Source organism: Bipolaris maydis, assembly GCF_028858645.1.
Source record: "Bipolaris maydis strain C4 unplaced genomic scaffold PSV08scaffold_4, whole genome shotgun sequence".
NCBI classification, from domain to species: Eukaryota; Fungi; Ascomycota; class Dothideomycetes; order Pleosporales; family Pleosporaceae; genus Bipolaris; species Bipolaris maydis.
The window spans coordinates 974893-990365 of NW_027093860.1; the positions used below are offsets into that span (position 1 = coordinate 974893).

The window sequence follows — 15473 nt, forward strand, 5'->3', positions numbered from 1 at the left end:
CATGCATTTCGTCTTCTCAAAATACCATGATGTGATGTTGTGTAGGTAGACAACCGTACACAAAAATCATCTATACAAAAGGTGGGGCAAGAAGTCGGAGAAAAAGCGAGCCAAGGATAGGCCCTGTAACAGCACTCTGGGTAATTGGTAGCATGTAAGACCAGGAAAGGACCCCCTCGCAGACATGCCACGTCAGGAAGCTGACCAAGATGCAGAAGCGAATGCGAAACAGAATGCGGCCACACGTTGCAGAATAAAACATGTGGAAATCACTCTGATAAAACACATTGGACAGAATGCTCACCTCGTAAACAGTCTGTATCCTTTGAATTTCAACTGAAACGTTTTTGGTCGCTGTACTAGGTAAATTAGGTTGCTAGCCTATGTGCTGGTGGCGGCGTCGCACAACCTGAAGAACTTTAGTAGTCCACAAAGTACCACAACAAATCTCGTTTCTCGAAAGGGTATCCATGACTTCTAGTCGGCAAGCAAAACAATCTTCATTTCCATAACATGTATAGTCTAGTAATTTGAATCAACCGTCGGCTCCCAATAATAATCCTCAAGACATTCCTCACGCCCGCACGTCTCATAACCGTACGTCATTATCCTACTGAACTTGCCACTGCGAGAAAAACAATGCTTGCACAGCGAGTTGTGCGCCCATCCATCGCCATGTGTAGATTTAAAAATAGAGATGTCGTGCATCCATTCGTCGCCTTTGTCATCCTTGTACATCGATACGCTCGTATCAAAGAGGTGCAGGGTCCTTGCGAAGCTTGGGGTTTCTGGTGGCTCCGGGGTCGCAGAAGTGCATTGCCATGTCGAGAGCTTCACAGGGGTTGTCGGCTGCGGTATTATGCTAGGCTCGGGACTCTGGGTGGCGATGGTGGACTTGATATTCGCGTCATTCGGGAGGTGCTCAAACGGCGTGTTGATCACCGCACCAGCCAATGACCTCTCCGTGAATTTTAGTCCGGGCACCAAAAGTTTGTATTTATTGGGAGAGCTTTTGGGAGATGTGGTGAGATGTGGCTCGCTGCTTGAAGTAGTCGCCAAATCTCGTGTTTGCGGCGATGTCAGGGGGCGCATCTTTTTCAAGAGCAGTTCGTCTTCTGTGCTATCCAGACTGCGTCCTCTCTTGCGGGCTACAGTTTTATTAGCATAGTATTGTCAAAGTAATACCGACTCAAGTATGAAGAAACTCATGTGAAATCTAGCCGTCCCTGACTCATCTTGAAGTCATCTTGTTTGTTGGATTCGGGCAGGGCAGGGTAAGTACATACAAGCCTTACTTATACCCTCAAAATGAGATAATGCGGTTGTTACGTGAGTGGAGGACGCAGTCAATGCAGAGGTTGGAGCTTCACTGGAGGATGTATTTGATGACAGGTCAGATCCGCAGGATATCAGTGGCGAGCTTGATTGGGTAGGTTCGTCGGGTACTATTGGCAGTGGGATCTTTAACTTCTGTAGATTGAGTCGCGGCTGTGATGAGGGTAGGGCATCCGCGCTCAAGACATATTCGTCACTAGAAATGGTGTTTTGTTTTACTTTTGGAATGCCACCGGTCTCGTTATGACGGTGGCTCACTGTGTAGCAATCTCCAGACGAGGCCATAGTCGATTGACTTGACGGGAGACTTGCACGCTGAGGCAAACTCGAACTTGGCGGTATGGTTTCGGCTTTTGTTATGCTCCTCTTCCTCTTACGTGCTTCGTCGGCTGCTCGAAGTTTCTCGCGGGCGTCTCGAGCAGCGGACGCACCGCCAACCCAGATTGAAGGCACGTGTTTCTCTGCATCTCCAGCGGTGCCCGCTCTATTCACGTCAGGCTTCCAAGGTAACAAGAATTCTTGGAAAGAATGGGACGCTGCTCAGTCATCGTACCCTGGACTGCTTTGTGAAGTTTTGTTATTGTCCAAAGCTGCTGAAGTACCAACGCCACTAATCTCGTTGAGCAGCTGCTTCAGGAAGGACGGAGGAGGCCCAAGGTTGCTAGAAGATTCCGATTTAGGCTGGCGAGGGGTAGTCATGCTGGGTTAGAATGCTCATGAGTGGAAGGCTAAGCAATGCAACACGATGCAGTTGAGATAAGGGTGAAGAAGACGAGGTGAGGGTGACATGGCGAAAAGTCTTGATATTGTTAGAGCGTGTTTGGAGGAAGTTGTCAGTATGGTGTGAGGAAAGAGGCAGCAACAAATCATTTTCGGCAGTAGTCACTTCAAGAACAAGACTTTCATGTGACCCGGACAGGAACAGCACGCAAAACAGATCATGACGTGTGAGATTAGCTACGAGATGCCACATAGCTCTCACTGTATGGTATACTACAAGCCTCATTCTATCATGCAGAGGCCTATCCATTGCGCCTGTTCATGTCGTGCATTGCTCGTGTTCTTCATGACTCGGACATTTCAGTGTCCTCGGCCTTAGCCAGGCCATGCTCCTTGAGGAGAGCATCGATCTCGTCCGCTCCCCAGAGGTGGTGGTAGATCTTTCCAGTCTTGGTCTTTCCTACTGTCGCGAATTCAACTACGGGCTGTTAGCATTGTCTTGTCAGGAAGTGGAATTGCAGACGCACTCTTCTCGCTGCTTAGCTTGGTCGAGTCCATTGTCTTGCTCAGCACTTTGACGGCAAGCCCACATGCCTCCTTCAGACTGCATTCTTCCTTGTAGTCCTGCTTCAACAGACTCTGCGCAGAAGCATTGTTCGCTCCAACGCTCGTTGCCTTCCAGCCGCCGTAGTTGCCACTGGGGTTGCTCTGGTACAACTGGAACTGTCGCTGCGGGTCCCAACCGGCGTAGATGAAGGATACACCGAATGGTCGGAGACCACCGTGTTGCGTGTAACCTTGCTTGAGATCGCATAAGCGGCGGACGAGCTGTTCGCAGGGAATGTCTTCGTTGTAGGTGAGGAGATAGCGTTGGGCGGCTTGACGGGCGTAGTTGATGAGGATGTTAGCGTCGGCCGTCATTCCTGCAACAGCACAAATCATGTTGCTACAGAATTGTTAGCATAGCTGCCTAGAATATTTGCCCTCAATTACGCACTCGTTCAGGATGTATAGCTTCTCGGCCGATGTGTCCTGCTCCAACAACTTGCTGGTGACCTTTCGCTCTGCGGCTAGCACAATGCCATCCTGGGCCAAGATGCCTAATGCTGTTCCGGCGTGCGAGATGGCTTCAAGCGCGTATTCGACCTGGTAAAGGCGGCCCTCTGGGGAGAAGATGGTCGTCTATATACACCGTCAGTTGCCATATTGCCGCCTGGAATATCACAATGCGTACTCGGGAATCGTATCTCCGCGACATGATTGCACTCTACACGGATAGTCTGGGGTGTTGAGGTTGTTGTCGCCGACAAGACAAGGGAGGATGGTGGGGAAGTCGGCGTGGGCTGGTTGGTGCTGGTGCTTGTACTCTAAGAGCTCCAGGCACAAGCTCCTACGCAGCGCGTCGGCGATTCCGCTGTGCTTGGCGCCGACCACATTTTGGATCCAGCAGCCGCAACACCAAACCTTGACCATTTCTGCTACGTGAGAAGACTCTGGGTATCCCCAGGTTCTTCTGACTAGTCACCGCTTCAAAATGTCTGACATTCCCGTGCGACCGCCTGCACCGCCGCCACCGCTTCCTCCAGGCTGGACAGAACACAAGGCGCCGTCTGGTAGCTAGAGCTCTACCTGCGTCATATGCCTCCACTAACCCATCTCAGGACATTCTTACTATTACAACAAGGAAACCAAGAAATCGACATATACGCGACCTGTAGTGGAGGCACAACCATTCTACCAACCAACGCCCCCCGTTGCATCTGCTGCGCCCACTCCCTATGCCGCGGCGCAAAAGTACGACACTGGATACGACGCGCAGTCGACGCAACCCACCATCCAGCCCCAATCATCGCTCAACGATTTCATATTCGCAAGCGCGCCGAAACAATTCCCACGACATGGCGGAGCACAACAGTCAAGAGGCGGACATCACGGCGGAATGCGTGGTGGACACAACAACTTCAACGACCGACGAAGAGAACGTGACGACCGGCCCAAGCATCGCCAGGATATCCCCAATTGCGCGCCATGGGTACTGGTGAGGACCAAGTTTGGACGGCGGTTTGTGTGGAACAAGGAGAAGAATGAGAGCTTTTGGAAGTTCCCGCCCAATGTCATGTCTGCCGTGATTGAGTTTGATCGCAAGGAGCGCGAACGCAAGGAACGTCAGGAACGGGGCGAGCCGAGCGACGTTGAGGACGAGCAAGATGCTGCCATGGCGGAGATTGAAGCGGAATTAGCAGCTGCTGAGGAGGAGGTCGAAATTGTAGAAGTGGATGGTGACGAAGATATGGAGAACGATGAGGAGTATGAAGAGGTTGAGGTCACAGATGATGAGGGTGTTTCAGGGAATGCATCGAAGCGACAGCGCACTGAAGAGCCGGCGGGAGACGAACCACCTGAAATGGGCGAAGACGACCTCGCCTGGCAACTGGCGCAAATGGAGGAAATGGAGATGGACCAGGGCTATGATGATCAGTACGATGATGGGGAGCCTGCCTTGTCTGAAGAAGACTGCAAAGCATTGTTCAGAGAATTGTTGGACGATACAGGCACAAGTCCCTTTGCTCCCTGGGACAAGGTCCTCGAGGATGGCGCACTCTACGACGACGAGCGCTACAAGGCTCTACCAAACATGGCCGCACGCAAGGAGTGCTTCAACGAATGGTCTCGAGACAAAGCGCAGGTCCTCAAGGAAGAAAAGGCCAAGCAAGCCAAACGCGACCCACGAATACCATACCTCGCTCTCCTCGACCGCCACGCAACCCCAAAACTCTACTGGCCTGAATTCCGCAGAAAATTCAAAAAAGAGCCCGAGATCAAAGACGCCAAACTACCCGACAAGGAAAAGGAGAAACTCTACCGCGACCACATCAAGCGTCTGGCAATGAGATCCTCGGACCTCAAAGCCGATCTCACAGCACTACTCCGCGCTCAGCCTCTTGCCTTGCTAAACAAATCAACAACCCTCGACTCCCTGCCCTCGCCCGTCCTCAGTGACCTCCGCTTCATCTCCCTCCCCCCAGCAACACGCGAGCCCCTGATCAAAACCTACATTTCCACCCTACCCACTGCGCCCGACGACGCAACCTACTCGGCCGAGGAAGAAGCCTCGCGCGCCAAGAAGATTGCGGAGCGCGAACGAAGAGAAAAGGCGCTGGCGGATCGCGAGCGCAGGGTTAGAGAGGAGAAGAGGAGACAGGAGCGCGATTTGGCGTATGGAAAGGGCAGGCTGAGGGAGGAGGAAGAGGAGATTAGAAGGGCGTTGGAGGTCGGGAAGGGGGGGCTGAAAAAGAGGTTGGATGACGAGGCTGAGTAAGGTGCGAGCCTGTATATACCCCCTTGCTATTTAGTAATGTACAGTGAGAAATTTTATTCGTTTGCATCTTCGTTGAATGTTTCTCCGCATGTGATTTGAAGCACTAAATACTTCTATCTGTGCTCTCTCTTTTTTTTCCTACCATCTTTAACATGTTCCACGCAATCATTTTCCCTACTATACCTTGCCACGTACTTTTTTTCTTTTTCTTTTTCTTTCCCTTTCGCTTCCAAGAAGTGTTTTTTTTTTAAAAAAAAAGCAAAGCGAAAATTCAACCGCTCCGTCGCTTGCTTTGGTCCCTGCAGCCGTTTTTCACTTTACTTCCCAACGGGATTCCCCCCCCCCCCCCCCCCACAGCCGCTGTGCACATCCACTGTACTAACCTCGCAAGTGTATATTGCACATGTGCGTAGCTCGAAACAATCACCCCACCCCCCCCGGCTAACTCCATCTTTCTCAATACCAAGTTCGTATTCTTTTTGGTTTGTTTGTTTACTCACCGACGTTGCACTATGCAAGATGTAGTCTGGGTGGGGGTTTACTATCGGCGCGCGCGTGCGGCCTCGGACATTTTTTTTCTCCCGAACACCCCATGCACGGTATGCCTATCTTTGCATGACAAAACAGACGGCCTGTTACAAAGGATTTACGGGAAATTTTTCTAAAGGTTATTTGCATAGATGTATGAGCAAACAGTTTTAGTCGTTATTCGCAAGGCTTGTTTTCTTGTCCCTTCTTAGTCTCTCTGTCTCTCTCGTTTCTTGTCTAACGAGGTGCTCTTTTTTTTTACTGGTGTAGCATGAAGTAACGGTGGAAGAGGGGGGAAGAGTGTTTTTCCGAGGATATTACTTGGGAAGTAGGGATTTCCGGGATTGCCAAGCAGAGCGGATATGCACGTTTGCAAAAAAATACGTTGGGGTATAGGCGGTTAGGTCAAGGACGGTGACGGAAAAGGGTTAGTAGTAGTGTGACTTTGCATGCCGATTTCAGGACCAGACCAGACCTCGATTCTTTGCCAAGTATCCCTTTTTGTTACAACCGCGACAAACGAAGAAATGACGGGTCTAGCTGTTTCGCTGTCTAAGTAATACCCGAGATGTACGTATGATGCAAATGCGAATATATTATGGGAAGGAGGGGATGGCATGGATAGACAGGGAGTAGTGAAGGCGACGAAGATAGAGACGGAGATATCGCACTTTTTCCACACGATCGGATGATGCAGCCCGGCCGTTTTTGGCGCGAGGCTAGAGCGAAGGGAGAATAGGAAAGGTCGAAAAGTGGGTTGGCTAGCTAGGACGGGTGGGGTAGGGTGGAGAACGTCATTTCTCGGCGGTGCGCAAGTCGAGACTGTTGTGTGTGTGTGTGTGGGTCGCGCAAATCGGGCGCGCGGGACGAAGGGGGGCGGGTTTGAGGTTAGGATGAGTTGGGGATGGTGGGTGTTTTTCTCTACTTCTGCTGTTTCTTCTCTTCCTTCTTTTCTATCTTATCTTGTTTGCGACCTTTTTGAGGTATATCGACGGCAAACTGCTTGAAGCGAGTTATATCCGAGGAACCCGACAACATACGTCGTTTTCCATCCCATCGTCGAAGGGAGGAAAAAAATTCAACGGGTGGCGATTATAGTGCTGTTACTCAAATAATAGCCCTTTTTGGGGCGCGCGAAAGAAAAAAGAGGAAAGAAGAGTGACACGATTGAGACGGAAGACTGTAGGATTGAGAAAAAAAAAGATGGATTTAGCCAGGCATCCAACCGTCAATTCCGCACACCAAGGCCATGAAGACCGCAGCTCGAGCTCGTTTGAAAAGAGAGATGGATACGCAGGCGATGCAAATGAAAGTGTGGAGGGAGTAGAGAAAGAAGACCAGGAAATAGCGGAGAGAGCCCGCACGCAGAGCAGACGGTCGCATGATGGCCGCAGCCTAAAAACGATTCAATCGCATCACTCGCGAGCCGGCGGCGACGGCTACACATGTTTCGACCCGGAAGCAACAAGTGCGCCAGGACCTCCGACAAAGACGACGACAGCGGGAGCAAAAACTGGTGCTGTGGCCGAACAGCCGTATCTAGTGTCCTGGGACGGCGATGCTGATCCAGAGAATCCGCGTAGTATGGGGAAATTGCGGCGCTGGGCAATTGTGGTTATATGCTCTACGAGTTCGCTTTGTGTGTAAGCTTGTTCCCTTTGAATCCAAAAACGATATGCCTCTTTGGATACATGAGAGGCATACATACGAGGGGATTTGTGGATGAAGCGCTGACGATTTTTTTGGACAGAACATGTACTTCATCGCTATACACTTCGACGTACAGGCAGCTGAAACCGGATTTTGGGGCTTCGCGCTTGGTATCCACGCTTGGGCTGTCCTTGTTTGTTGCGGGACTGGGTACCGGGCCTATGATTTTGAGTCCCCTTTCTGAGGTGCGTTTGTGCCTCAATGTGCAAGAGTGACTTCGTTGGGGATGGTGACTAATGCGAAGACAACAGTTTTTCGGGAGAAGGCCCATTTATATCTGCTCCTTCTCCTTCTTCCTCATCTGGATGATTCCGTGTGCGGTAGCTCAAAATATCCAGACGATGCTCGTAGCCCGGTTCCTGGATGGACTTGCCGGCTCAGCATTTCTCAGTGTGGCCGGGGGAACGGTGGGCGACATGTTTGCGAAGCACGTTAGTTTGTCCCATTTTTTGCACCCTTCACTCAAATCGGATCCATTTCTGGCTTTGTTTTCTGACGCGCGTGAGCGGTACACAGGAATTATCGGCACCGATGATGCTATACACTGCAAGTCCATTTGTGGGTCCGGAAATAGGACCTCTGGTTGGGGGCTTCATTGTTGAGAATACTACTTGGAGATGGTAAGTTGCTTATTGATTTGGGCCCACAAAAGCCTTTTCCCCCCTCCCCACTCTTGTGACACAGTGCCTACCTTGCACATGGGCATTGGAGGTTGGGTTGTACTGCCGATATGATGCTGTTCCTAGCAACTTGGCCTTCGTATTCATGACGACGTACCTTTTGTTTTGTATTGGGACTTGCCACGTAGCAAGGAGCGGTGTGTTGACTAAAGGGAAAACAGGTGTTTCTACTTACTCATCATTTGGTCGGGAGTCCAGGTAAGATTTGCCTATTGCCACACTCGTATGCACAGAGACAGGCTAATGCCGGTCCTTGTTAGCTTTGCCTCATTGTTCTATTCGTACCTGAGACGTATCATCCCGTTCTTCTCCGCCGCAAGGCCATACGGCTACGTAAGGAGACTGGCAATCAGGAATGGATAGCGCCGATTGAGAAGATGGACAGATCCATTGCCAAAACAGTCATGTGGTCGTGCATCAGGCCGTTTCAACTTTTGTTTTTTGAGCCCATGGTACGTGTTCTTGGTCATTTTACAGGCGGGCGATTGGTGGAACTGACTTTGTGGACTCGACAGTGCCTGAACCTGTGTATCCTGTCGGCCATTCTGCTGGGTATCCTGTACCTGTTTTTTGGCGCCTTTCCGCTCGTATTTGGAAACAACCACGGCTTCAGCCTCTCACAGACTGGGATTGCGTTTTTGGGCTTGCTAGTGGGCATGGTGGCGGGTGTTTCGTCTGACCCCATCTGGAGGAGGGTATATGGTAGGCTTGTACGACAGCGCGAGGAGCAAGGAGGGCAACCCGGCGGCTCCGAACCGGAGTTTCGGCTCGCGTCGACGATTGTAGGCGCCTGGGTGGTTCCCATTGCACTGTTTGGTAGGCTTCCCGTGACCGTTGGGCATTGTTGACTAGGTTTCTAACCGTGCGTATGCAGGGTTTGGGTGGACGACGTACTCATCGGTAAGTCCGTAATTTTGCTGCAGATGCGAAAGCGGCCAGGGCTAATGTGCTGATCTCCGTAGGTTCACTGGATAGGTACGGCAGCAAATCGGCATGTGCTTTTGAGATGCAATACTGATTGACCATGACACTGCAGTTCCAATAATCTTTTCGGGAATATTCGGTCTTGGGTATGTTTGTTCCTTTTTCCTTGACCTGTGTCCGAGTGGTACCCATGTCCATGTCGCGAGGAAGAAAACAAAGGAGATTTGCTAATGAGATGGTGTGACGTAGGGTTATTTGGGTTTACTCCGGCGTGTTTACGTTTTTGGTGGAAGCAGTGAGTTGTCTAGGCAGGCACCGACATCGGGGCCTGAGTGGTGGGTACAGAGTGTTGACGTCGGCGAACAGTACCCTGTATATGCTGCATCTGCTCTTGCTGCCAACAGCTTTGCGCGGTCGTACTTTGCTGCAGCCTTCCCGTAAGCCAGGCCAGCCGTTGTGGGCAGATCAGATGACTAACTCATGGCATAGGCTATTTGGTGTTCAGATGTACAACAGTAAGTGGACAAGAGGGAGCACCATTTGCAAAAGAGCGGTCACTAATGTGGTCAAGATCTCGGTTACCAGTGGGCAACGACTGTGCTCGCGTTCCTGGCTCTAGCAATGGCACCGTAAGGAAGCAGTACCCGGGGCAATGGTCATGGGAAGCACTAATGTATATGACGCAGGTTTCCTATCTTGTTTTTTCGATACGGCAAGCGTCTTCGCGAGGGCAGTCGGTATGCGTCAGGATAGCAGTAGGTGGGTGGGTATGGGTGTTTATGCGAAGGCATGTGGCAGCAATGAGTGGGAGATCAAGACCAAGAATAGAGACGAGTGACACAGCATTTGCAGGCCATGATATTTTGTTTTGATTGAGTCAGGGATACTGCGCCCATGCGTGAGACGACATGTAGCACTCTGGCTGGGCCTTTGTACGACGGAACATGGAGCGCCACGAGGGCGGCCACGCCAGCTCGAGGGACAGAGGCGACGGGAGCGGCACAAGAGATGGGCCGTGGCTGCGGATAGAAGCGCCACCGGGGGTCGTGTGGATGATAAGCAGCAAGTGAGACGGCGATAGTGGTTGTGGTGATGATGGTGATGGTGATGATGATGAGCAGTATGTTGATGATGGTCATTAGTCGTACCAGGGTGGAGCGAGTAATGGCTGGTGCCAAGACCTCGCAAAAGGCCATGGGCCCCCCCACCGCATGCACGCCTTGTAGCCGAGCGGGCGAGAGTTGGGAACCGGGCGGCTGGCCGCTTATTGGGCATGGGGGGGGGGGGGGGGCTGTGTGGCATGACCTGTTGCTGTGGGCAGTGGACGGGGGGACTGGGTGGACAGACGGGGCAAGATTTTCCCGCCGACAACAGCGAGGGAAAGTGAGGCTACGGATGTACGGATATGTGGAGTTGATGGCAGGGCGGAGGCAGAGAGAGTCGTTTGCAGAGCAGGATGGCAGAAGCATGCATGTGCATTAGCAGCAGGCGGTAGTCGAGTGGTAGTCGATGGCCGGCAATGCGAGGGCGGGCTCCATCTACCCGTGACGTCTGCGAGGCATGTTGCTGGGCCGGCTAGTGCGAGGCCAAGCACGCGGCTTACCGGCCGACAGGGACCGAGGCAGGTGCGAGTCTTTATGTGCGTGCGTGCGTGCGTGTGCGTGGGCTCTTGCGCCTTCCAGCAAACCTCGACAGCCAATTGCGGGGAAGCGCATTTGCGCGCATCTCCAGCACTTCCACGAGAGACAACTCCAACATACCACCGCACACGACACCCCCCGCCCACCACACCGCGCCCTCCCCGCGGCCTACACGCCTCCCCTTCCCTCCTCTCGTCCTCCTCCCATCCACACAATTGTCCTGCCACCGGCAAGAGCAAAAAAAACACCAGCCGCTGCTCCCAAACACACAGCCAGCCAGCCAGCTCCGCCCGTAAGCTGGGCCCGACCATCGCTCTCGCTTGCCCGCGTGCTCGTTCGCTCCTGCCTCCTGCGCCGACCGTCACTTCCCTCGCCCCGTACCACAACGTCGCTCTACCGCGTCGCGCCTTCCCTGCTCGTCACTCGAAGCGAGGACGCCTCAGCGCCACTGCCACCTGGCTGCCCTCGCCTCTTGCTCTTACCCCCCGGCGCATCTCGTAGAACCGCACTCGACTCGTCCCAGCAGCATGGGCAGCGCGTCTCGGTAGCATCTTGCTATCAAACATGATTCTGTGTCCGACTGGAATGCTCCCTCGATTACGTCCATCCCGGCTTCGTACCACGCCCGCACTGTTCCATACCTGTCCCCCGGATTGACCATTGCCTCTGCCCATTGGCGTCCCCTGCATTTGCTCGTCATTGGAGCCCCTACAGTGTCACAACAGCCCCCATCCACCCTGTCCAGCCCACGCGTGATCGCTCTCTCAAACACGCAGCTGGAACGCCTCGTCCCGTGCGCCCCCAGAAACATTGGCTGACCCGTTTTGCCGGGAACATCCCAAGAAGACCAACCCACGGCTGCACGCAGTCCACGACAGCACTCTGTCCTTGGCCCCCCACCACCGTCTGCTGTGCTGAGCAGAGGCCCGAGATATTATGACTGCCTCAGACGCCCAAGATGCTTCTCCCTCGCCCGAGTACCGGAGCGATTTGGACGACGACATGGCTGCTGAACAGAATGCCGACCACCAGTCTGCCGGCACCTCGCCTGCCCAGAAGTCGGCAAACAACAAGTCCAATGCCAAAGACCCGCTGAGACCCCGGCGCAAGAAGGCCCGGAGGGCGTGCTTTGCCTGTCAACGAGCACATCTCACGTGCGGCAAGTACTAACTCACCTGGCCTGCCAGCACAATCTTGCTAACAACATCAACAGGCGACGAGAGACCCTGCAATCGCTGCATCAAGCGAGGCCTCCAAGACCACTGCATGGACGGTGTCCGCAAAAAGGCAAAGTATCTCCATGATGCACCAGATGGTGCTCTCATGCCTGGAGTAGGCGGCCATTACCCATACATGAATGGAAATCGCCCGACTCCAACTCCTACCCAGGACACCCAGACGGTCGCCGTCTCGCCGCCAGCCAACATGTACCCGCAGGGTCAACAAGGCGCTTTCTATCCACCCAATTCAATACCACCTCAACTACCCGTCACACAAGACGCACGAGGCTTCAGCAACCAGCAGTCGCCAATATCTCCCTCTTTTAACCAGACCACGGCACAGAGTGACCCGAGCACAATACCTCAGCCCCAACCAGATCAGCTGCAGCAGTTTGGACCCTTGTTCGATCCAAGCGATCCAGCCCTCTTCAACTTTGACATTTCGAGCCTCAACTTTGGAAACCACTATGGTGCGCTGGAGTTTGGCATGCTCGGACACATGTCGTCAGGCGCAATAGAAACCCCGCATGACAATGGCATGATGAACGCCATCAACGGTCCTGTCAACATGTACAACCAACCGTTGTCCTCCGGTTACGGAGATCGAAATAATTCTAGTGTAATGGCATTCGGCCCGAATGGCCTACCATCGGGCGAATGGCAGGAATCGCATTCGCGACAGGGCAGCATGCACGCTCAGACAAATGCTTCCATTGGTTCGAATCATGACCATAGTCATCGAAGCGACAGCCTCAATGGACCTCATGCATTCGCCATTGGACAAGGTCCAGGCACTCACTCATCAGCAAGCCCGGCGTCTACGGATGCATCTACCTTTGAAGGCGACAATCCACTGGCCGCTGCAGCCTTCTTTGCTAATCCTCATCGGCCGCATGCACAACGTTCGCCTTTGGTAAGCCGACCGCAACAAGAAAACAAGCATCCGAATTCCGCACTACATTCATTACATGCCAACGGCATCCGTAAACGCCAGCGAGATACCAAGAGCATTTACCAAGGCATCACCAAACCCTATGACTATGTCAAGGGTTATCATAGGCTCTATCAGTTGATTGACAAGAAGTACTCTCGGCAATGGGTTGCCAAAGCCCAGCAATACTTGCAGAATTATCGGCCGGTGCTTCTGCAGGTTCGTGAAGAGCTCAACAGAGACGATTTGATTCACCAAGAAATGGGTCTCCAGCGCCATCTCATGACACTCCAAGAACACTTTGCAGAAGTCGGTACACCGTTCTTGATCTGCCGTCGCTCGGGCGAGATTGTTGGCATCAACAAGGAATTTACCATACTCACTGGTTGGAAGCGTGAAGTCCTCCTTGGTCAAGAACCGAACCTCAATCTCAACACTGGCATCAACCGCGACTCAAACGAAAGTGACCCATCGACCCAAAATACCACACCTAATCTGGCAGCCCAAGACAGCGAGACCGCGACACCCAGCGTCAACATCATCGAACTCATGGATGCACGATCGGCCCTCGAGTTTCTGCAGCACTTTTCCGAGCTCTGCTACCAGGACCCTCGTGGCTATGCCTCGCAGCGCGTCAACATGCTGCGCTACCAGACCAAGGCAGACATAGACCGCCTGCAGGAAATGAAGAGCGCGAATGCAGGTGGTGACGCAAAGCATGACCCGCTAGTTAAAACCGAAGGCGGTGCCGTACATCAAGGCGAGAGCGCCATGCAGCGACTTGGAGCCAAGAATGGCATGGTGGATTGCATGATTTGGTGGCATATCAAGCGCGATATTTTTGATATGCCTGTGCTTGTTTGTATGAGTGTAGGTTTTCTCTCTCCTTCCAGGGCAATGATGAATGATGAGATGCTAATGTTGAATTGTAGGTTATGCCTGTACTAGATAAAGGCCTGCAATGAGCCGTGACAAATGGTTTGATGATTTTTTTTATCCTTCTTCTTCGTCTTCCTATCTCGTGTTGACGGTCAAGGCGGCTGTAACAAACGTGTCTTCATGTTCTTGTCTTTTCTTCTTCTTTTTTTTGCATTCACAACCTGCACACATACAAGGGGGAGAGGGGTACATGATGGTCTTTGTTCGAGGGCCGCTCTTCGAAAAAGACAATTTTAGTCTAATAGTTCCTAGTAACCTTACTGGAACGGGCGTCTTTTGAGCATTTCTTCTTCTAAAAACCAGCAATCATCTGCTGCGAGAGTCTTGAACCATTGTCGCCTCGGAGGCACAATGTTTCTTCTATCTGTTAAGATGCTTTTTTTTGCTTACCCAGCAAACCGTGGATGCATGGATTATTCATGATCGAATTCGTGTTAGACTCAATAACTCTCTCTCGAGAAGAGGGGGATATCGCCGTGCAAGTTAGTCCAAGATATATGGAGAGAAAAAAAAACAACAACATGTCCTTGCTCTTATACTTCCTCCAAGCACCAAAACAAAGACAAAATACTCAATTAGATACCACCTCATCAATTCATCATCTCACTCTTCACAACCTCATCTTTCTGCCCCGCCTGCTCCACCCTCTCATCCCCATTCCCCATCACCTCACCCCCCTCGCCTTTCCCCTTCAACCACTCATCCCCCTTCCACTCCAAATATTTTTCGCGCTCCAAACTCCTCTTCGCCACCCTAATATCCTCCCTGATATCCTCCACCAGCGCCTCCAAGCTCACATAATCATACTCTGGCCGTATAAACCCAAGAATAACCAAGCTCAGCGTGGCGCCATAAAAGTCGCGCTCGAAATTGTGCAGGATGTGGATTTCGATGCTGCGCTTCGAGTTTTTGTAGTAGGGGTTGTATCCGACGGAGAGGACGGTGGGGTAGATTGTTTGGGGGGAAGGGGCGGGGTCGGTGGGGTAGTTTAGGTCGAGGACGGCGTGGTTGGAGGATGTTGAGGGGGGTGGGTCTGTCGAAGTGGTGTCCGAGCGTGTTGTGTTGGAGGTGGACGACGAGGGCGAAGAAGAAGAGGGAGGAGGGATGGTCGAGGGATCGAGGGTGCACCAGCCGTAGTAGATGCCTGAGTCGAGGTCCTCGTTGCCGCCGATTGAGAGGCCTGAGAGGGGGATGTTGGCCGTGGGGATGCCGAGCTGGAGTTGAGTGTTAGTGTCGAATTAGGCGTGGTGAGAGAGGTGGGTTACTTCTTTACTGCCGCGTCCGAAGCCTTTGATTACCGGGCCGCGTAGCTTGAGGGGGAAGGGTGGTTGGGGTGCGTCGGGGCCGGCGATGGGGTCGCGGGGACCGTCGGGACGTCCCATTGTGAATGTCTGAGGAGGGGGGTTATATTTTTTTTGAATAATAGGCAAGTGCGTTGTAGGTGTTTGTATATAGGAAAAGGTTGTTTGTTCTGAGAATAGGTGGTGGTGGCTTGCTTTAGCTTCCAGTACTTTCTGGTCGGGATGG

At 52.5% G+C, this 15473-nt stretch overlaps 5 protein-coding genes across 5 annotated transcripts; 2 read left to right on the forward strand and 3 right to left on the reverse strand.

Moving 5' to 3' along the window:
* Positions 1–522: 522 nt before the first annotated feature.
* PSV08DRAFT_360661 (uncharacterized protein) lies at positions 523–2034 on the reverse strand (the record flags this gene model as incomplete). Its single annotated transcript, XM_014223938.1, has 3 exons — positions 523–1148; positions 1287–1819; positions 1889–2034. 3 exons carry the CDS (start codon positions 2032–2034, stop codon positions 523–525), a joined length of 1305 nt encoding a protein of 434 aa, XP_014079413.1.
* Positions 2035–2264: 230 nt separating this feature from the next.
* PSV08DRAFT_282421 (nucleophile aminohydrolase) lies at positions 2265–3417 on the reverse strand. The gene is made up of 4 exons (XM_014223939.2): positions 3290–3417; positions 3053–3237; positions 2583–3001; positions 2265–2533 (listed from the first exon to the last, which is right to left on the reverse strand). The coding sequence occupies exons 1-4, from the start codon at positions 3311–3313 to the stop codon at positions 2400–2402; spliced, it is 762 nt and encodes a 253-aa protein (XP_014079414.1). The 5' UTR covers positions 3314–3417; the 3' UTR covers positions 2265–2399.
* Positions 3418–3527: 110 nt separating this feature from the next.
* Positions 3528–5450, forward strand: PSV08DRAFT_400433 (uncharacterized protein). The gene is made up of 2 exons (XM_014223940.1): positions 3528–3668; positions 3717–5450. Exons 1-2 carry the CDS (start codon positions 3590–3592, stop codon positions 5372–5374), a joined length of 1737 nt encoding a protein of 578 aa, XP_014079415.1. The 5' UTR covers positions 3528–3589; the 3' UTR covers positions 5375–5450.
* Positions 5451–7105: 1655 nt separating this feature from the next.
* PSV08DRAFT_408530 (benomyl methotrexate resistance protein) lies at positions 7106–14053 on the forward strand (the record flags this gene model as incomplete). The annotated part of the gene is made up of 14 exons (XM_066093806.1): positions 7106–7543; positions 7951–8043; positions 8129–8232; positions 8454–8490; positions 8553–8744; positions 8808–9135; positions 9167–9192; positions 9562–9653; positions 9706–9731; positions 9788–9845; positions 11108–11274; positions 11806–12015; positions 12070–13877; positions 13940–14053. The coding sequence occupies 14 exons, from the start codon at positions 7106–7108 to the stop codon at positions 13970–13972; spliced, it is 3612 nt and encodes a 1203-aa protein (XP_065949432.1). The 3' UTR covers positions 13973–14053.
* Positions 14054–14161: 108 nt separating this feature from the next.
* On the reverse strand, positions 14162–15328 carry PSV08DRAFT_387373 (riboflavin kinase-domain-containing protein; the record flags this gene model as incomplete). Its single annotated transcript, XM_066093470.1, has 2 exons — positions 14162–15160; positions 15245–15328. 2 exons carry the CDS (start codon positions 15326–15328, stop codon positions 14537–14539), a joined length of 708 nt encoding a protein of 235 aa, XP_065949433.1. The 3' UTR covers positions 14162–14536.
* Between the last annotated feature and the right edge of the window lie 145 nt (positions 15329–15473).

Excerpts from the sequence above, each read along its gene's own strand:
- PSV08DRAFT_282421 (XM_014223939.2), bottom strand. The coding sequence starts at position 3,313 with ATGTCGCGGAGATACGATTCCCGA. Across the intron at positions 3,238-3,289 it reads CGCGGAGATACGATTCCCGA|ACGACCATCTTCTCCCCAGA; the intron begins GTACGCATTGTG and ends CGGTGTATATAG. Across the intron at positions 2,534-2,582 it reads CAAGCTAAGCAGCGAGAAGA|TTGAATTCGCGACAGTAGGA; the intron begins GTGCGTCTGCAA and ends AACAGCCCGTAG.
- PSV08DRAFT_400433 (XM_014223940.1), top strand. The coding sequence starts at position 3,590 with ATGTCTGACATTCCCGTGCGACCGCCTGCACCGCCGCCACCGCTTCCT. Across the intron at positions 3,669-3,716 it reads AGAACACAAGGCGCCGTCTG|GACATTCTTACTATTACAAC; the intron begins GTAGCTAGAGCT and ends AACCCATCTCAG.